Below are 21,327 nucleotides of genomic sequence, written 5' to 3' on the forward strand. Positions count from 1 at the left end.
AGTAGAGATATGAACCACTGTGTCATTGTGTGTTTGTACACGGTGGCAATCAGGTTCGGGTTACCAAATGTAGAGAAACACCATCTCCTCTACAATTCATTCAGTGGGGGATACAAGTCATTCACTGGCATTCACCTACCACACACTTTCTTTTTGTAGTAAACATGTTTTAGATTATTCCTAGATTAGGTTGGCAATACGAGGTTATAGTTTATTGCTTTTTTTAATGAAAAGAGCAGTTCCCTTTCAGTGGTCATTCACAGGGATGCTTACACTAGGTCTTCTGTTTCTTTGGCCGTTTTATTTCGGTGTTTGGTTCAGTGTTCTGATTTTCGGCCTTTTGACTTTCGGCCTTCTCACTGCTCGGCCTTATTATTTTCGGCCTTTTGGCTTTCGGCCTTCTGACACTTCGCGTTATGATTTTTCGGCCTTGTGGCTTTCGGCCTTATGATAGTTCGGCGTTCTGACTTTACGACCTTTTGACTCTCGGCCTTATGATAGTTCGGCGTTATGATTTTCGGCCTTTTGATAGGCTTCCGGTGTTATCATTCGCTCTCCCGATGTGTTGACAGAAGACAGTTTTTTTTTCTTTTTTTAATGAGGTAATATCAAACAGTCAAAGACTGGATTATGGAAAGGCCGAAAAATAAGGAATTCCAAGAGGATGTCTGCGAAATAAATAATTTATGAATAAAACGTTGAAATAGACTCCACGTAGAAATTCACTTTTTAACAGAACTTTTTCAAAAGAAGCTCTTTCTCTATTCACAGCTGTAAGATCAACCCCAGTACACGAGGGATGCAGCCAAAAAGTGGCATGCGCTGGACAAAGTCATACAAAGTTATTTTAAATGCATAAAAAGCATTTAGCACATTAATTCCCAATACCTGTCCTGAGCACAGCGCTGTGGATCTACCTGATGTAGCAGATGTAACTTTTCGAATATATATTTTTCCTTTCTTGGTGGCCCTCTGGCTTTTGATAGTTCAGTCTCCCCAGTTCTCGGGCTGGGTGTCACATATTACACCCAAAAGAAGGGTGGTTATTGGGTATATTGACTCAAAAAATGGCAAGTTCTGAAAAAAAAAGGCTTGCTTCCAAAATTCACGGAACACTATTTGCACTGATGTACTGCAACCTGCATTTGCAAGTCTGAGCGTCTTAGCTGCCTAGACTCTTGGGGACATGTTTACAAAAAGAAAGTGCCTGGTGGGTGATTGCCAGTGAATGACTTGTACTACCCACTCAATGAATTTTAGAGGAGCTGGTGTCGCTCTATATATTTGGCAACCCGAACGTGATTGTCGTCGTGTACAATAAACACTTGCAATAACACAGTCATCTCTACTTTTACTTTTTGTTTTCTGCCTAAGTGATCGAAAGTACACTCTCAAGTCCGTAACCCATAAATAGAAGTAAAAAACTTGCAAACTTTTTACCTCTATTTCTAGAGGTAACTATGTTACCTATACTCTGAATAACCCTTGAACACAGGTTAAAGCATAACCTGTAGTCACTTTCCACGTTGCTGCCCATGTAACTCTTACACAGAGGTTAAAGTATAACCTATACCCACCCACTGCGTTGCTAGGTTTGTAACCTTTATCTTAAAGTTATTCAGTGAAGCCATCTACACAGGAAGGCGGGGTGAGGAGTCCCTGGGAACATTGCACGAACTCCTAATAAAAGAAGCACACCACAGAGAAATATGTCCTAACAGTATTGGGTAATCATAACTATGCGCTCGCGGATGCCGATTTGCCTGTACCTGAAGTAGAGTAAGCTCGACACGCGCTTCTTTTTGGAAAAATAAAAAAAATCACAATACAAAAAAAAAATTGTGGAGCTCAGTTGCAAAAAAAAAAAAAAAAAAACGAGTAAGAATGGAACCACTGAAAACAAATTAAACGCATGTCACGAGTTTCCAAAAACCTCACGGAACTAAATATCGTTCACTGCATGCCGCTATGTAAAGTATTTCATTAACTAAAAGGTTGTGACACGTTCTCAAGGACACCTTGCCCAATAAAACGCAGGAAATGCTAAACGAAAATATGAAGCTTTCCTTTGCAAACACAGCGTTACTTTATTATCAACGGTTCATATTACATAGTATTCTACGCAAAATACTCGAAAAATATACTGTAAAATTCTTTATCATATTCATATGACACATGGAAAGACCATTCAAAGAATGAATTGTAACATATTAAATAGGAGTAATATTAAAAGTTCAAGATGCAATACACTTTGCACTGAAAGTCAAAATCGAGTTCACAAGTCTCTTCTTCAGTGGAGCAAAATATCTCCGAAGGATCATGCAGAGAAAAGGCATATATGAAATATGAGTATTACTAAACTGCAGAACACCTTGCACTGAATGTACATATAACGGAACTGAGTTGACAAGTCACTTTTTGACTTTAGCAAAATAGATAATTCGTAGTCATCTTCACATGACGTGTAGAAAAATTATCTAAATGAAAGTTTAATGAGATAAAGAACCCCAACGCATTTTGCACTTAAGGTACGTTACAAAAAATCAGGGGTTCCTCATAATGCAACTTCCGAACCTGATCTGATTTTACCAAAGTGGTGTCAATCTGCACACCCATTTCCTGAAACAATTCCTCTATGCTGCTTACAACGCAATCGACAACCACCTTGGAGCACATGTGGTGGCCCTCTGGGCTATGGCATAAATAGCCTTTTTTTCTTCTTCAGATTATTCTTCGAACTTTGATCTGTTCTTTCCATCTGCTCAAGTAGCTCACCTATACATTGTGTTGGCTGGCTCATCCTGTTATGTTATGTCATCCTGTACTCGTGTGCTTAACTAAATACAAAAATTCAAATGATGTATGTATCTTTAGATGGTTTCAAACGTTGTTCCACAAGTATCACAAGAAGGGAGAAAGCCACACCCAACACACTGAACAACGTGGTCACAAAAGCACTGGAAATACCTAGTCGACAATCTACAATGTTGGCAAATATAGGTTCGTACATGGCTGGCTGGCTGGGTTTGCGACGAATCCCGAGCTTGCGGAGAGTTGTGGGAAGGACCTGGTTTGCTGCTATCTCTCTGAGCCTCTGCAGAGTTATAGACTGGGATTGGGCTGCTGCTGTATTTCTGCTGGACTGTTCGTATGTACTTCTGTGCCACAAGATACCTAAATATAAACCGCAACGTCAAAAGGGGGCGCGCTGATTATTTCATTTTTACACGTATCCCCACAGTTTACGAGTGCAGGAACCATTACCCACACTATTCACTTACCCTCTGCCACAATACACCCAGGTAACTCATGGCTGTGTCCATCAAATTTGGAACCAGTGGAGCTGCGCTATGGGTTACCTGCGAAGAACAATCTTTTTTACTGCAATATTCTGCACAAATTGCAAGGCCATAATATATCGGGTGCTTTTAGCCCTACCACTTTCTGTGCTATTGCGCCGAATGCAACTGTAACGTTAAAAATGCTCTGCTCATGACGTCTCAAGTTCAAAACAACCTGCGAAGAGCCAAATGATAACGGTTACACAAGTCTGACGTGGAAACGCGCAGCTTGCTTATCCTCCTTTTCGGGATTCTATCATGTAGTCACAGGCAACCAAGTGATGATAACCGACATTTCAGTGCAATGACAGAAGAAAAAAAAAAGACCATAAGCGACCGTTAAAATAACTGGTTAGGAATCGACTTAAACAATAGTGAAGGAAAAGAACGAATGTCTAATTCAGGGCGAGGACGAAGCAGTCGCAAGTATGATGCGTCTTTGGGATCACTAAAAGCGAAAGCATCAAGAAGTTTCACGCAACGCAATCACTTGCTCAACGCATGCATAAAGCGCGTTCCTCGTGTTACTAACCTGTTTCACTCAGTGCTGCATGCTTGGCTCGTGCATGGTGACAATAACAGCATGCTACTTCCAGTGCATGTCCATTTTCATCCATTTCTCCAATAAATGCATCACGGTCACAGCCGGCGTCCGTGCAACGTCCCTGTGTGAAACCTCGAATGTCTGTGTGCGTCCGTCACATCATATATCCACCTGCGAGCTTCGCCCATGCAACATTGCACTAACATGAGAGTGAACTACGCAGGAATGTAATAGCAAATGCAGAAGGTTACTTACTGTGCGACTTTGAATTCCGTTGTTTCCAATGCAACGGATGTCGAAGCGGCGAGGTACAGGTCCCGACAAAAGTTTACGGAACACGCGAGCCGTGTATATTCTCCTCGGTACGACACCCTAGCGGCAAGCGGAACTTGCGAAATCAGACCAATTCACTGCCTCGGAGGGGTGGACGGCTGCGCTGTTAGCGACACACAGCGGTAGTTTCGGTATGATTATTGTTGTATGTGCCCGCAAAGTGAGTTGGATTCTACTATTGTGCTCGCCAACAACATGTGATTCAACGATTGTTGAGACAGGGAGCTCGCCGCTATCATCGTGATAACAAGGATGAATCATAGTGGCAACACTTTACGGTGTACTGCTTTTAATGGAAAGCCGTGATATGTAGACAAGAGAAAGAAAGGTATCTTGTGAACAGTTGCTTTATTATGGACGACGCGTGACGAGCTGATAAACAATTGACGCTGACATTGATAATTGATTGATTGATGACGTTGAGTCACAAGCTGTTGACGAGCACAACAGTTAAACCCAGCTCACTTCGCGGACACACACAACAGTAATCATACCGAAACTACCGCTATGTGTCGCTAAGAGCGCAGTCGTCCACCCCTCTGAGGCAGTGAACTGGTCTGATTTTGCCAGCTTCCGCTTGCCGCTAGGGTGTCGTACCGAGGAGAAAATACACCGCTCGCGTGTTCCGTAAACTTTTGTCGGGACCTGTACCACACAGCAAGCGAAACGCTCCTCCCGCTTTTTCCTGATACACGCTGTTGCCAACTGCCACTTGACGTGCAACCTCCACCTGCCGACTTTCGCGAAACTGCGGACCACTTCGCTTTTATAAGTAACGCTGGTAACTTCTCCAAAACCGTAACGCCGTCCTTAGGGGTAACGCCACTGTTTCTCTCGCAATGTAACCTGTAAGGGGGCAGCGCACGTCCGCATGTAACCTTTGAATGGGCTGTAACCTTTACATCGAGCACAAATAACTTGTATTTCACAAGTTAGGTGCGTATCAGAGTAACGTTAGAGGGAACTAGATTAAGAGTGTACGTTATCTAAAGGGAAGTTTGATGAAACGATTTATTCTCTGTATTAATTCTCAACAATTCTATCCTACTTACTTTGTAGAGCTCATTTTTTATCGCAGTTGGAACAACAATTTCCGTAGTTTGGCTTCCTTACTTTTCGACCTTACGGTAATTCGGTTTTCTGGCTTTCCGGCCTGCTGATAGTTCGGTTTTCTGAATTTTGAGCCTTCTGATTGTTCGATGTTTTAATTTTTCGGCCTTTTAAGTTTCGACCTTCTGATATCTTGTCTAGGTTTCGAAGGATACATGTATGTCGTAAGGGAACCGGAAAAAAAGTTCCCGGAAAAAATTTCCCCGGAAGAAATGTCCCCGGAAAAAATGTTCCCGGAAGAAATGTCCCCTGGAAAATATGTCCCCCGGAAAAAAATGTCTCCTCGAGAAACATCCACTCTTGGTACGCGTGGAATTTTTGCGAAATCCCCGGTTGCAATATTGCAGGTCTTCATGTCCTCCGGCTCAAAATAAATACTAAAATTCCTAACCACCTACTAAGGGTTTTTACTTTGAAAGCTCGACCTACTTTCACTTGCGATTTCTCGTAGGGAATACACCGCAATCAATTTCACGTTCGTTGATACAACGTGACACAGGTTCGAATCCTGTCACCAGGTGTGCTCTCTGAGGTTTTCCCTGGGTTTTCCGTCGGACTTTCCTGATGAATGTCGGCTCACTTAGCCCTGAAGTCGCCCAGGACGCATACTAACTCCCTGTCACCCTCCCTCCTGCTGTCCTCTGTCCACGCCTGTACATCGCGTACAGCAATAGTTGCTTCGCAGCGCTAACACGAAAACATTTTCTCTGCTAATTAGCACAAATGTGAAGTGTCACAAAAAGTAGTACGCCGTCCAGTTTCAACAAATCAGGAGAGAAGACGTCATTCGGATTGACCAGGAGCATGTCAAGTTCTTTTTTAGAAGTGTGCAGATGGACGTGCACGGTGATATGTAAAGAGGAAAATAAAATGCGGGGCGAAAGCAACAAAATTGACGGACAAAAATATATTTCAATATGTCTAGCGGTATCACATCTCGGGAGCCCCATGACTGTACAGGCCGCATTGTTGCAAGACACAATAAGTAAATTCACCAAAACTGACGCACAGCAACTACCTAGGCAAAGAAATGCTATGTGTGAATACTGAATAGTCATTTTAAAGTGGAATTGTATACGAATAAATTAAGCGACTCGTTGAATAACCGTAATTGGATACATATACAACGTGTATTGGAATACAAACATGTACGGTACATATATGCGTAAGTATAGCGCTTACTCTTTTTTTGTGTGCGTGTGTTCTCCATGTGCCGGGTCTCTTCAAATATATTCAGTTTAGTAGAAGCATCAATTCGATGTGGAATTCGAACATTGAATTCCATATTTGATTAGGAAATGGAATAGGATATACGATTACTCGCTTCGGTGCTCAAAAATCCAAACATTCACACCGTCCTATATGGTAAAAAGTCAACGTCCGAAGTCAACCAGTCCACGCGTACCAAAAGTGAATTTTCCTCAGGGGACGACATTTACGAACAACACAGCTGAACAGAAAAGTGGGTACAATCCGACGAATTACACATATTGAAGAATATGGCCTGACGTTGGGAGCAGCCGACAGTCTGTGCTTCTTCTGGGCACCCTTCTCATTGCTGGAGGAAAATTTAAAGGGAAAGTTCTGAAATCGGATATCCATATGTGTGCGAAAGCCGCTCGTCTGTGGAAACTATAAGAAGGAAATTTTGCCATGGTACAACAAAACATATTAAATTAACAGCATATAAAGCATTAGTTCCGAGTGGCTCGGGACTAACATCTCCATTTTTTTCTTTTACAAATCAATCAATGAAAACATTAGGAAGGGAGTGGCCTCAGGACAGAAGCCGCCGATATTTCGAACAGAGACTGTTCTTCTTCAACAGTCTCTGTTCGAAATATCGGCGGCTTCTGTCCTCAGGCAACTCCCTTCCTACATCTCTACCGGTTCGCTGGATTTCTACCCATCTACAATCAAAACATTAGTTCCCCTCATCTAGAGTATGCATCTGCAGTCTTGGATCTCTGCACATCCACGCTGTCCGAGAAAAAAAAAAAAAAAAACAAATACAGAAGACAAAATGCAAAGGTCTGCTCCACGGCTTATCTTGTCTAGGTTTCGGAGGACTTATTCGGCTAATGTTTGTAGCGACAAATAAATTTAGATTCACTTGCACACAGACGCAAGGTAAATACACTAAATCAGAATAGTCAGTTAAATACGATGAAAGATGAAAGTCACTGAAAAGGTTAGCCCAGCTGTAGGGATCGAACCCACATCTTCTGGATTGCCGGTCCAGGGCTCTACCAATTGAGCTAAGCTAACACGCCTCTCCAGCGGCTTTCGGGGTGCGTCATCTGAAGGGACGACAAACCAGCCACTCACTCTCACTTACCCTCCTTTCACTCTTACATGTTTGCTCACTCATACACACATTCATACGACGGAAATCGACGCAAGCGGCACCTGTTGAACAAGAGATAAACTGATGTTCTGAGGCTGGAACAACATAGAAGGGACAGATACAAACAAAGCCTCAAATTGCCTAAGAAATCAACGATGGCTAACCTTTTCAGTGACTTTAATCTTTCATCGTTGATTTCTTAGGCAATTTGAGGCTTTGTTTGTATCTGTCCCTTCTATGTTGTTCCAGCCTCAGAACATCAGTTTATCCCAGTTAAATACAAAATGCGTCCGCAAAATGTTCTAGTGTGAGAACTCGGCGCCAAAGAAAAATCAGCAGGTGAATATAAATAAGCGAGGGCCAACAAAATATAACATTTGGACTCCGCGCTGCGCCCAGAAAGTCAGACAAGCTAAGATAGCATAACATCAAGAAGTCACCAGATGCAGTCCACAAAGGGACAAAAGGGAAGAATTGGCTTTCGTCGGAACCTCCTTCTTTCTTTGTAGCTGAGTTGACCTTGGCAACCCAAACATGGCGTGAGATCCCTGCATCTCAATAGTCAAGGAGGTCACACGTGGTTTTGGGACTACACAATCCTGCGGAGGAGTGAGTTATTTGTACTAAGGGCAATGGTTACAGCTTCCTCCAGGCTGAGACCCGTATGTTCGTGTGGCGCCATCTACGAGCGAAAAAATCGTGAATCGGAGATGCCGCCTCACTCGCATCCCCTCTAAAGCCACCTAGCTGTACGAGGCGTTTATTTTTGTGCCTTACAACTACGAGAAGACTAGTTACCTAAACTACAAGACGATTAAAGTTAATTAATTACCTCTTTAAATTGGGGAGGGAGTTCGGACAAAAGCGAGCATAATGAGAGGTTGAAACGTTTAACAAATCCTGAAACACGCACGTGAGTTAAAATCTCCATCCCCGAATTTCGATACGCAAATGAGCCGAAACCGCAGCGACCGGGCGTAACACGGCAACGTGACACGGCAAGAACGCAGTAAAACTATTAAGCGATCCTGCTATACAGGGTGTTTGTTTTTATGCCTTACTTCTTCTATAGCGCAGGAGAAACACGGCAATGCTAAGCCTAACGGACACGGCGGTTGCCTCTTGCAAAAGGTGTAGGGTCGTTGGGTTGGGTTATTTCACCTCTTTTGAGGTTGGGTCAGTTTGGGTGTGACAGATAGGGGGGTCTGGGGGGGGGGGGGGGAGAGCGTTCGGTGAGAAAGTTGGCCGGTTTCGCACCGAGAAATCGTATGCGGTTACCGCTTCGGTGAAAATGCTATATGCCCCTTTGGCATAACTTGCGAAGTTGCAGTGTGACGCAGGGTAGAGACATCTTGAACAACATACCACTCCGTGCTTATACTCGACAAAGGTTGGATTCTGGTGAATGATAACAGAAGCTTAACACCTCTTCAATACTAAAAAGACAACAACAAGAACAACAACAACAACGAAATGTTAATGAATGCTATGCTAAAAAAAGGCTCCTCTTCAGAGTTGGTAAGTCCACATTCATTGAAAAAGAGTGCATAGAGAAGACTTGGAGGAGACGCTCATCCAATTTCCTGCGCTCTGCTTGACCTGTTTGTTGGCACTACTATCTTATACAAATACTATATCTACCATTACTGATGAAACATGTAATGATTATCATGTCTGTATCTGTAGCATGCTGTTTTTGAATATACGTCTTGCTTGTTTCCTCTAACTTAGCACTACAACACGCAGACGCACGGACGGCGGCTGGCATATCGTAAGTTATTCTATTCTATTCAACAGGGTGTCCGGTGAGAAAGTGTCATTAAATTTCTAAAAATAGGTTTAACTTCAGAAAATTATGAAACTACTTGGAATACACACAGACATACTTTTGCCACAAATTCAGGCCTTTTGCATTCGCGTCACATATTAATTAAGCTAATTTTGCTAATTGAACTCGAAAATTAGCCAACAGAAGTTAACGTTTTTCTTGGTGAATTCGGAAGCCAATGGCCATAGCACAGTATTCCAACCGAAATCACTTTTTTTTTTCTGAAGATTTGTAGAAAAATTTGGCATGGGATGTATACAAGAGACGTACCTCCATGTCACCTGTCCGATGAGACGTCTTCAAGGGAAAGGAGGAAGATGATCTGTTTGTAGTGCACACAATGAAAAAAAATCCTGGGAATGCCTATAGATGGTGCACTGTTTGCTGAGAATCCGGCGTAAATATCCCTCATGTGGGCAAAAGTATTCCTCAGAGCGACCACTCTGGCGACCGGCTCATGCAGGATCATATAGTTGTCTCGCGGCGAAGAACTTGAAATTTACAAAGGCTGGCAGTGCTAGAGTCACTAAATAAGCTACGCTTCATTTAGCGTAGCTTATTTAGTGACTCTAGGCAGTGCAGACCTCGAACCCATATTTCCTTGGCATGGAACCCAATGATGAGGGCAACTTCCAGATTTCAGAAATCCGAGGACACACACACACACACACGAAGAAATGGTGATGCCTCGGTGCAACGTTCAGTCGCATGCGGCGAAGAAGGGATGCGTTTAGCGTAATCAAAAAAAAAAAAAAAAAAAAGACAAAAAAAGAAAACCACGTCTGTCTTGGAATTTGCCGAGAACAGTTGGGGTTTGTTTTCCCGAATAATGTGGATTCTATAGTCTGAAAGCAATCGATTACTTGGTAATTGACTACCGAAAATTGTAATTGAATTCCTCAAAAAAATTACTTTGCCAGAGAAGTAATCGATTACGTTAGAGATTATCAGAAAAGTAGTTGATTACTAGTAACGCAATTACCCGTTACGTACAACTCTGGACATATATGTTCATCTCAGCGCTAATCACGTCTTGCATGCCATAGAAGGAGAGGGGATCAATACGCTTCCTTCCGTGTTTTGATATCTTGTTTTTCGTTGTTGTTGTTGTTGTTTCTTGTTACTCCCACGTCGAATGGCGTCCAGCAACGTTTGGCATCTCGTTCCTTGTGCGAGCGAGCAGTTGCGGTTTACGGTGTGTTTTTCTATTTTTGGTCATATAATGTGCAAATTAGCGGGCTTTAGCGGGCTCGTTATTTTCCGTCGTTGTCGTTCGAGCTGCGCGCGTTGTTCCGGTGGAAATTTAGTTGAATGAATCGTCCGCATCGTTGACCAAGGCCAAATCAACCAAGCATTCTGGTGAGTTATGGTTTCCTAGACCGGGAGGGGGGAGGGGGGGGGGTCTGGCTTAGCAGTTTGCTATCCACACATAGTCGCATTCTCATACGAGTAATCTGACTGAATAAAAAACAGCCGAAGTGCTTGCAATAGATGTAGCTCGGTATGTGTTAGTAGATTTGCGCCGTTTGTAATTCGTTGCGCGTTTAGGAACAAGAAATTTATTCGAGATTAAGATGTTAAGATATCGATAATGCATCGCCGTACAGCAGCATTTGTCATTGTGAGCCATATTTCATTTGTTAAATTGTGTCGTCATATTTGTTCAAAAATAGAAGCACCAGTCGGCGTACTTGCTCCTTGCTTGCTTGCTTGAATTGATCTCCTTGAGTCGCTTACAGCGAACATCTACCAATATTGTGCTTATGTGCCTTCGTGCACCATACTGTGTCCAAAGGCATGTCAGATTAGAATAAACATCTCAAGAGGAAGACATTTAAATACATTGTTATGTGTAGCTATCTTTTTCATTCCAGTCATGTTATGTGGCTACACGAAGGATTCCAAAAAAGAAAAACATCAACAACATCGCTAATAGGATGTTACTGCCCAGAGAGTCCTGGTCTAAGAGGTGACATGTTAAGATTACGGTTCTGTTGTGAAGTGAAGTGAGAAATCGTGTAGCAGTGCACGAATGTTAATTCGTGCACTACTTTTATAAAAATGAAACGACAAAAGGAAGGTCATGCATGAATCATTTCATGAATTGTAATGTATCACTATTTCATATTCACATGAACTAATGAAGCTATCATCTCATGGACATGCTCTGTGTCTACCTGGAAGTCACATATTTAAGGCTTGTCATTTTTCTTTTGTCTAGATAAAGATTTATATTAGCCTTGTGTGAAATAACAGACACATATTAATACGTATGCAGCCTGTGCACATTAAAACCAGCCACGTAGAGTCAAATGCCTGTTTTTTAATATTCTAGCCTATTCACTGTTGCTCTTTGCTTCTTGCTTACTCATTTCAGAAGCAACAACAACAACATATATATTGTGATGATGAAGTGGGGAGGTTTTCCACTCTAGGAGTGGAACGCTACCCCATAGCTAGGGGTCTAATATGAGTGGTGACAATGATCAGTGATGACGATGAGAGATGACGGGAATGATCGAAGTGGCGATGACGATGCTGGACGTGATCGTGGTGGTAGGAGTGTCCGAGGGCGCTGCTAGGGTCATAGTGAGTCCTTTAGGCCTGTCGCCTCAAAGAAGTCAACCACGTGACGTAAGGCCGCCCTGGAGTCGGCCGCGGTGTCCCAAGGGCCGAGGATGGTCGACAAGTTGAAGGGGCGGCAGCCAAGGGTGGCAAGCTGCGACTGCAGTGTACGCCTCTCGTTGACATAGGTCCGGCAGCGGAGGAGTATGTGCTCAACGTTGGCAAGTACGCCACACTCGTTGCACATAGGGCTAGCCTCACAGCCTAGCTGGTATCGATAGGACGGAGTGAAGGCCACATTCAGACGTAGCCTGTGGATGAGTGACTTCAGAGGACGAGGAAGCTTTGCAGGCAGTCGGTATGACAGCGTTGGGTCTGCATTCCCCAAAGAGGACATAGTTGGAATGTCGTGTTGCCACTGTAGGGTAGACCAGGAATCGGACAAATGCCTGAGGAGGGATCTTCTGTCTCCTCTCGAGAGTATAATGGGCATAGAAGGTCGTTGTTGGTGTGCAGCGGCAGCGGCAGCGTCGGCCTCGTGGTTCCCAGTTATTCCGCAATGCCCTGGAACCCACTGAAAGGCAACGTAGTGGGAGCGATCTTGTAGGGACTTCAGGGCGCACAGGATGTCTATCACCACTGAGGCAAGGGAACCGCGGATGCCCATGTTTTTAATGCACAGGAGAGCTGCTTTGGAGTCTGTGTAAATTACCCAGTGCCGCAGTTCACAGTCTTCCGCATATGTCAAAAATAACAAGATAGCATAAAGTTCAGCGGATGTCGATGAGGTACGGTGAGATAGACGACACCCACGTGTAACAGACTGTGATGGAATGGCAAAGGCTGAAGATGAAGTGTCCCTGGTCGACGATCCATCCGTGTATACAGCGGTACTGTTGCGGTATTGAGCCTCGACGAAGTCAAGGGTAAGTTGCCTAAGAATAAAATCAGGATAGTTCTTTTTGTTGTTCTTGAGACCGGGGATGGAGACAGTGACAGACGGCGATGGCAACGTCCATGGAGGCACTTTGGGTGCCGTCTGGTCGACTATGAATTTGGGGATATGAGGTCTGAATGATGTCACAGCAGCATGAACCGTCGCGTTCCGTCTAGCGTGAAGCTTGCGAATCAGAGTGTGACGGTTATGATGGGCACGTAGACGCAGATAGTGGCGTGCAGTTTCCCGAGTACGGAGAACCTCAATGGGGATGTCCCTGGCCTCAGCCACTACTAGACGGGTTTCAGCGCCTCGTGGGACCCCAAGACATACCCGAAGGCTGCGCGCAAGCATGGCTCGAATCCTTTGAATCAGTGTCTGAGGAAGTCCGTGTAGGACGGGAAAGGCTGTACATCACTGAGCCACGAACCAGGGCATTGTGCAGCATGAGGAGATCCTTCTCGTCTCGCCCCCATCTCATACCTGCGAAGTGACGAATCACGTTGACCCAGCGTTGGACTTTCTGTTCAATGACGTCTATGTGGCGCTTCCACGACAAATTCCATGATAGAGTCACGCCTAGGAACTTGTGATGTGTCACCTGCTCCAGTGGGCTTCCACCAATATACAGGCGATATCTATGCATGTCTTTGCGCGTGAAGGCTAGAACGCGCTTTTCTCTACGGATATCTCCATTCCTGCCTGGAGTAAGTAGAGGCGAATGGCATCTAACGTATGCTGAAGACGCTGACGGAGTGCTGGACGGGAAGTGCCTGTAGTCCAAACACAGATGTCATCGGCATACAGGGACAAGTTGACTTTCCGCTGAATGCAGGTTCCAATGCCGACATAACGGCATTAAAGAGGAGCGGACTTAGGACGCTTCCTTGTGGTACCCCCCTGAGAGATGGGGAATTGTTCTGTGTCGCCTCGTCTTGTCCGGACGAAAATACCTCGTTGACTGAGGAAATCGGCTATCCAAAGCAACGTTGTACGTGAGAGCGCAGCGCTGTATAGAGCATGTAAGATTGATGGATGGCTAACGGTGTCGTATGCTCTCTTAACATCAAGAAATACCGCCGCCGAGATCTTCCTGCCTCGTCGTGCCTCTTCCACCGACGTGACCAAGTCGAGGACAGGGTCTACCGTCGAAACCCAGCTTGCTCTTGAGGGAAGAAGGCGCGGCTTTCGAGACACCACTCAATTCTACGCAAGACCATTCTTTCCATAACTTTCCCCAAGCAGCTGGTCAGAGTTAGCGGGCGAAATGATGCCAATTGGGATGGGTGTTTTCCTGGTTTTAGCAACGGTACCACTTGGCCGACTTTCCACTGCCTAGGAACCTGTCCATGCCTCCACGAGTGATTGCAGATGTTCAGCAGGGCCTGAAGGGAAGTAGGGTCAAGGTTTCGAATCACTGTGTATGTAATGGCGTCCGGGCCTGGAGAAGACTTCTTGCATGCAGCTGAAATGGCTGACGCAAGTTCTGCCACGGAGAAGTCCATATCCAAGGCAGGGACAGCTGCTGGGTTGGCATGCTCGAGAATAGATGTCACATGGGCTGTATGGGTTAGGTACTCCTCGGTGCTGGTTACATTGGCTCCCTTCGTAATGACACGGCAGAATTCCCTGGCCACCTCTTTCTCGGACGTAGATGTTAGGAGCGCAAGAGCTCCAAGTGGGTTCCGAACTGGAGGGTTCTCCTTTAAACTTCTTGCGACTCTCCATATCCGAGCAGGGCTCTCAAAAGGTGATAAGGAGCATCAGAAGTGCTGCCACCGTTGACGGTCAAGGTTTCGGAGTTCTTTCTGGACAAGCCTACTCGCGCGTCTTGCTTCCTGTATATCAGAAAGATCTCCTGTCCGTCGAGCTATACGTTCAGCGCGCCTTCGGACAGCACGTAGTTGCTCCACACGAGGGTTAAACCCTAAGTGACCAGAACACACGTTGACTGTTTTAGAGGACGAGGCAAGGGCATCGGCAATGACATTCTCTAGCTGATCCACAGAAAGCAAAGGGTGGGCCCTATCTCCACATGCTGTACGAAACGAACGCCAGTCTGTTAATGTCGCCGTTCTATATCCCGCTCTCGTTGAATATCCATCATACGTGATGTATATGGGCACGTGGTCGCTTCCCCTGCCATCAAGGTCCGTGTACCAATGGAGCTTCCTATAGATATCTCTTGAGCAGAAGGAGACGTCCAGAACGTCCGTAGTGAAGGACCTCCGCAAAAACGTGTGTGATCCATCATTCAGGATGCAGTGGAAGGAGGCCCTAGTAGTTCCCATACTGAAACCTGGAAAACACCCCTTGGACCTGGCGTCTTTTCGGCCTGTCAGCCTTACCAGCTGCCTAGGCAAAGTTCTGGAGCGCATGGTGCTGCACAGGCTCGAGTGGTGGCTTGAGAGGAGATGTGTTTTCCCCCAGGAAATGTCAGGCTTCCGTAGGCATCGTAGTTCAATGGATTCGGTGATGGATTTGGTCTCTATTGTTGAGGAAGCGAAAGCCCGGAGGCAAATCGTGATGGCTGTCTTCCTGGACGTCAAGCGGGCGTATGACACCGTAAGTCACCCCGGTGTTCTGCATGCGTTACTTCGGTCGCAAGTGCCTGGGAAAGCGCTTGCATGGCTTTCCGACTTCCTGAGCCAAAGGCAAATTTTTGTCAGAACAGGCGAGGGTGACACAGAAAAGACTGCTGTTCCACAGGGTGTCCCGCAAGGAAGTGTCCTAAGCCCGTTACTATTCAATATCGTCATGGTTGATCTCAAGGAATGTCTACCGAGGAGAGTAAATCTCTCCGTATATGCGGACGATGTGTGTATCTGGACTGTCGGAAAGTCCCGGCCGGCAATTCAACATCGGTTGCAAAGAGCACTGGATGCCATCAACAACTTCTTCTTGAACGCGGGGATGGATATCTCCACCGAAAAAAGCGCTGTCCTTCCGTTTACTCGAAGAGAGATGCGGAGGTTCCAACTGCGGATTGGGGATTGCCCCCTCATACAAGTCAAGTTTCACAGGTTCCTGGGTGTTATCCTGGACCGCAACCTGTCGTGGCGAAGACACATTGACTTCATCATCTCAAAGGCTCAGCGCTGGGGGAATGTGATTCGCCACTTTGCCGGCGTGCGCTGGGGCTGCACTGAGCGGGATCTTCTTGTGCTCCACAAAACTCTGGTTCGCGGCTGCCTGCTATACAGCTTGCCCGTATTGCACGGTATATCAGCCACGTCTGAGCACAAGCTTCGGTGTACACTGGCACGCAGCCTGCGGACGTGCCTTGGTGTCCCGCGCAGCGCTGAGACACGGATGGTGATCGCCGACGCCGGGGAAATACCCATCGATGTCCTCCGCCGAAGAGAAACCATCCGACACTACCTACGGTTGCTCGCTCACCACCGGCGTCATCCTCTGGTTCAAAAGCTACGTAGGCGGAAGAACAGTAAACTCTCGCTATGTGTTACAGCAACATCTGGAAACATCCCTGGCTTCACTGTTGCCCCGACCGCCCCTTCAGTGGCACCATGGACACTGCCGAGCCCATCCCTCTCGACACACATCCCTGGCCTCCTGGGGCCAAAGAGCCAGATCCCAGTTTCGGTTCTCAAGCAGTCTGCTTTGGAAATGATGGATACAAACTACAGAGGCCGCACGGCTGTGTTCACAGATGGTTCGTCTACGTCGGATGGCTCCTCCGCTGCCTTTGTCATACCGGAGGAGTCACTATCATGTGGGTTCCGCCTGTCACATCGCACTTCGTCGACCTCTGCGGAGCTGTATGCCATCTTGTTATCTCTAAAGTCTGTCTCAAAGTACCCTCCCCGTTCCTGGGTGATATACACCGACTCAAAATCAGCCCTGCAATGTGTAGGAACCATGGGCATCCGCGGCTCGTTGGCCCCGGTAGTTGTTAGTATCCCGACGGCGCTCAAGGTTCTCAAGGTCAAGGCGAACAGGGACACCGGGTGACCCTACAGTGGGTCTCCGGCCACACCGGCATTCAGGGCAACGAAGAGGCAGATTTGGCGGCTGCTGCGGCCCACCGTATCTCCAGAGCCCTGCCCATTATCCTCTCCAACGGGGATAGGCGCTCCTACTTGTCTGCGTTGGTGTCACCCTTGGCCCGCCAGCAATGGCTGCATGACATCACTCAATGGTCGCTCCTCCATGCAGTGGACCCGTCATTATCATTTAGGATGCCAGGTGGCTTTCCTCGCAGCTTTACGACACTCCTGCGGCGTGTACGACTCAACGTCGCCTTCACCCCTGCGTTCCGTGCTAAGCTGGGTTACAGTAACACGGCGCTGTGCCTAGCTCGCCGCACCCCAGCTACGATCCCCCATATCATCGAGGACTGTGAGCGGTACACGTGTGAACGCCGGGTACTTCGACGCCAACTTGAACTCCTCGACCATAGACCATTCAGCTTGTCCAAAGTACTTGGCCCATGGAGCTCCCCTGAACATCAGTGCCGGGCTATTCGCTCCCTTTTTGTTTTCATGCAGGCCACTGGACTCCTTGAAGAGCTCTAAACAGAACTCCGACCTGTCGTTGCTTCATTCTCACCATAATTCATCCTCTCATATTAACCACTGTGAAATGGGGTAGTGTCCTGTGGCTACCACGGGGAAACATCCCATGTCATCATCACTTCTTCATTTATTGTTGTTGTTGTTGGTGGTGTTGTTTTTCGTAGCTTTTTCTCGGAGTAGCAGAACTTGTTAGGTGACAAGTTCAGCCTCTCCGTATTATTTTTAGTCCGTCCAACTGTGGCTACCACGGGGAAACATCCCATGTCATCATCACTTCTTCATTTATTGTTGTTGTTGTTGTTGCTATTGAGTGTTAAGTGCGTGCATGTTTCTCGTTTCGATAGATTCTTTTTCAATTATTGATCCTTTGTGTACCTCTTGTTTACGTGATGTGTTTTGGTTCTCTATTAGCTGTTGAACGTCTTGTTTCTCATTATTTCCGTATATCTATGCTGTTTACTTAATAAGAAATTGATTAATTGTGTAATGTTGGAATAATCAACTTATCTTCCCGTTGCGCTCGAAAATGTTCATAACTGTGACAAAACAGGCGTACGCCTCCAGTCTTCAACAAATCAGTGCAGATATTATTAGAGCTGGTTGTTTGCTAGGAGCGTGCTATGAGGTGAAGTTCATATTTTAATATATTTTCTGTGTTGGATTCATACAACAAAGTAAGGTTTGTAGTGTCTCTTAGAATGAAAATGGTATGGGGTCTGACTAAATTAAGTCACGAGGATGATTTTATGATAGTTAAAATGATAGATTATTCTCCTCCTCTGTTGTTTTGATTAAGAATATCTTCTTTGGTTAAATGTAGTGTTATAGATTTTACTTCCTCTTGTGTTCGTGTCATTCGTGTCCCATGGTCTTCCGGGTTCTCTGCTGTCCACAATTAACTACATACATCTATCGGCACTTGTAATTAAAGCTCCACTATGGTGGTCACGTATAATAATGTCAGACTTTTTATAATAAAACGTTTAATTTTGATTGTAATCATATTGATTAAAAATATCTTCCTTGATTAAATGTGTCATAATGGAATATTAGCTGTTGTGCATAAAGTTACGTACATCTGTCAGAACTTTGTAATTAAAACTCCGCTAAGGTGGTCATGTTAGACTTTTTATAATAAAACTTTAAATTTTAATTTTGATTGTAATCATATTGATTAAAAATATATTCTTTATATATCTAAATATATATATCTAAATATATCTAAATGCTACTCCTTCTGCTTAACTGAAAACATGCGTGATTATCACTAATAAAAAATTTTGAAACCCCTTCAATGCTATTGCATCAGATTTTTGGCTGGGTTTTTCATCTTCACACTGAGTCACAACATAATTCCTGACACAATTGACTTTAATAAATATATCTTCACTTGTACTTTTGTGTATGGCTATCCTTTGCATGTAAACCGCCTACCGCACACCTGTTGTAGCGGGAAAAAAATTGCGATTGAAGTCGACACAGACTGAAAAATGATGAAAGAAGTCGGCCCATGCGGAAAAATGTGAGCGGGTAAGCGCACCCGCAGCCCTCCGACCTCGCTCCGCCCACCGGTAAGTGCCTCCACCCGAGCGGCGCCTGCCGCGCGCGGGGAAAAATCGCGAAAAAACGTCGGCGCAGACGCGACGGTGGCGCTGCCCTGGTGGCAATGTCGTAGTCCTATCCCCTCCGTATACTACTATCACTTGTGTGTAAAGGCAACGAAGGCAATCGGCGTCTTCCACCGGTGCTCTAGCCCCCGTGTCGGCATGCGTAGGGATGCCCTGCTCGCCGTGTACCGTTCTTACGTGCGACCCATTTTGGAGTTTGGTGCAGTCCTTTTTCCTCCCTGCCTGGCTGGCGACTAGCCAAACTGTACATTTTGGAGCGGCGGGCCCTCCGTCTCTGCTTGGGCCTTCCCCGGTATTCGGCTAATGATGCACTTCCCCTTGAGGCCCGGTTTCCTTCTCTCAAGGCTCGGTTCCGGCTGCTTACTGTGAGCATCTTCCTGTCTCAGCGTCAGAACCCCCTTGCGCTGTTAAATAATGCTGCTGTCATGGATGCCCGGCAGTGGTTAACTCAGCAGTGGCAGCGTAGAAATACTCCGCAATTAGTTTTCGCCCAGCAACTCCCTCTGCCATTAAAGGTTTCGCTCTTGGATGTCCTCCTACTTGGGGCCCTGCTTGACCCTCCTTCTGTGAGTGTCATTGACATCTTCCACACGAGTGTTCGTCATGCTCCTTTGCGTACTCTGCAGACAGTGCTAACGAATCACCTTCATCAGATTCCGCTACATCTTGTGGTCGCAACTAACGCCTCTGTCTCCGAGGAGCGCTCCGGGGTCGGCCTTTTCTTCCTTCAGCTGGACTTCCAGTTCCCGGTGCGGCTCCCAGATTTCACCCTTCCATTTCATAGCGAGTTCCTCGCCATAGTCCTAGATCTCAGAAGGGTCCCGCCCTCCTGGGAAAGGGTGCTCTTGCTTTCAGACTCACTCTAAGTCGTTTCCGCTTTGGCGACCCCTTCCCAGAACTTGCTCTCCCTTCTTCTAACGCTCGTTCCCTCGCATGTACGCGATATCATCATTACGTGGGTCCCTGGTCCCCGTGGGCTTGCTGTAAACGGGACCGCTGACTCCCTCGCAAAAATGTCCCTCTCTGGGGTGGTTATTGGCCTGCTGCCTCCCCTTGCACATGTTTGTGTTGCCAGATACAAACAGTTTGTACGGCTATCCTCTGGCCCGATTTTACGCCCTGCGTACGCCCATCTGTGCTACTCGCGGAAGCCGAATTCCTGTCTTTCTCGGCAGTCAGAGGTCTCGTTGACGCGCGCTCGCTGCCTCGCCCTCCCCCTCAACTTCTATCTCCACCGAGCCGGCCGCTCTTCATCCCCCGCGTGTCCCCACTGTGGCCAGGACGAGACGGTTGAGCACTTCCTCATGCTCTGCAGCTTTTACGCTAGACTTCGAGAGGCCTATATAAGTCTCCCTCTCCGTCTACTGGTGGTTCCCGTGTCCCTATCAGCCCTCCGTTCGTTTGGAGCCTCCAGCAGTTCCAGCTGGGATAGATCGGTAGCGGTTGGGCTTGCGGATTTCCTTTCTCGCTCGCGTCGCTTCTAGCCCGCCTTTGCATCAGCCCACCTTTGCATCCACAATCACCCATTGAGTGTTAACACGCTCACACCGAAGTAGCTCATTAGGACTGAGAAATTCCGGTGGCTCCCTCGCACGAGGCGAGTCAAAAGCAGCATAAGTCTGAAAAGGGTGGCCGAAGGTTACAATGGCATCTGCCACACTTTCAGTGTAGTGTACCCAACTCCGCGAGATCTTACTTACCTGCAATGGAAAGCTACGGTAAAACACACAGTCATACATCTAAAACGACTCTACATGTGAATTATGCAAATAACCACGACATGCACGATGCTTGCCCTTGTGCCATGGAGCCAAAACAAGCGAGCTTCAGCTCCCCCACCACTGCAACCATCACATTCTCCACCAACCATCACATTCTCCACCCAAATTGTCACCGTCAAGTCATAGTACAGTTAGACATCCTCATAGCCCTGGCCGATCTCCCTTGTGGCCCGTGCTTGTGGCTAATGGCTATTCTCCGTGGGACGAAGAAGAAGAAGAAGATTGTTTTTTTTCTACGTTGGGATCTCGTGGGAGCACTGATCAGTGCGTGGGAGCAGGTTGGCTTAAACTGGAAGAAAAAGTGTGCCACACCAAGTGTGGTTGAGGGTGCTTGGCTGTTCCTCTGTTGCTCTGGTGCGGCAATCTCTTTTGTTGTTG

General features: G+C 46.3%; 1 protein-coding gene and 2 long non-coding RNA genes across 3 annotated transcripts in view; 1 reads left to right on the forward strand and 2 right to left on the reverse strand.

Moving 5' to 3' along the window:
• The window catches only part of LOC135368949 (uncharacterized), a 109,964-nt gene that overhangs the window by 32,809 nt on the left and 55,828 nt on the right, over positions 1–21,327 (reverse strand). The gene's annotated exons all lie outside the window — the stretch shown is intronic.
• LOC135367982 (caspase-3-like) overlaps positions 1–21,327 on the forward strand; it is a 46,251-nt gene that overhangs the window by 1,625 nt on the left and 23,299 nt on the right. The window contains exon 2 of the mRNA XM_064601067.1: positions 9,407–9,446. Within this exon, the coding sequence (XP_064457137.1) occupies positions 9,407–9,446 (40 nt within the window). The remainder of the gene's footprint in view (positions 1–9,406; positions 9,447–21,327) is intronic.
• LOC135367981 (uncharacterized) lies at positions 1,952–4,369 on the reverse strand. The gene is made up of 4 exons (XR_010414606.1): positions 4,141–4,369; positions 3,874–4,063; positions 3,282–3,359; positions 1,952–3,174 (listed from the first exon to the last, which is right to left on the reverse strand). It is a non-coding gene; the product is annotated as an uncharacterized LOC135367981 (long non-coding RNA).

Source organism: Ornithodoros turicata, chromosome 9 (assembly GCF_037126465.1).
Source record: "Ornithodoros turicata isolate Travis chromosome 9, ASM3712646v1, whole genome shotgun sequence".
Lineage (NCBI taxonomy): Eukaryota > Metazoa > Arthropoda > Arachnida > Ixodida > Argasidae > Ornithodoros > Ornithodoros turicata.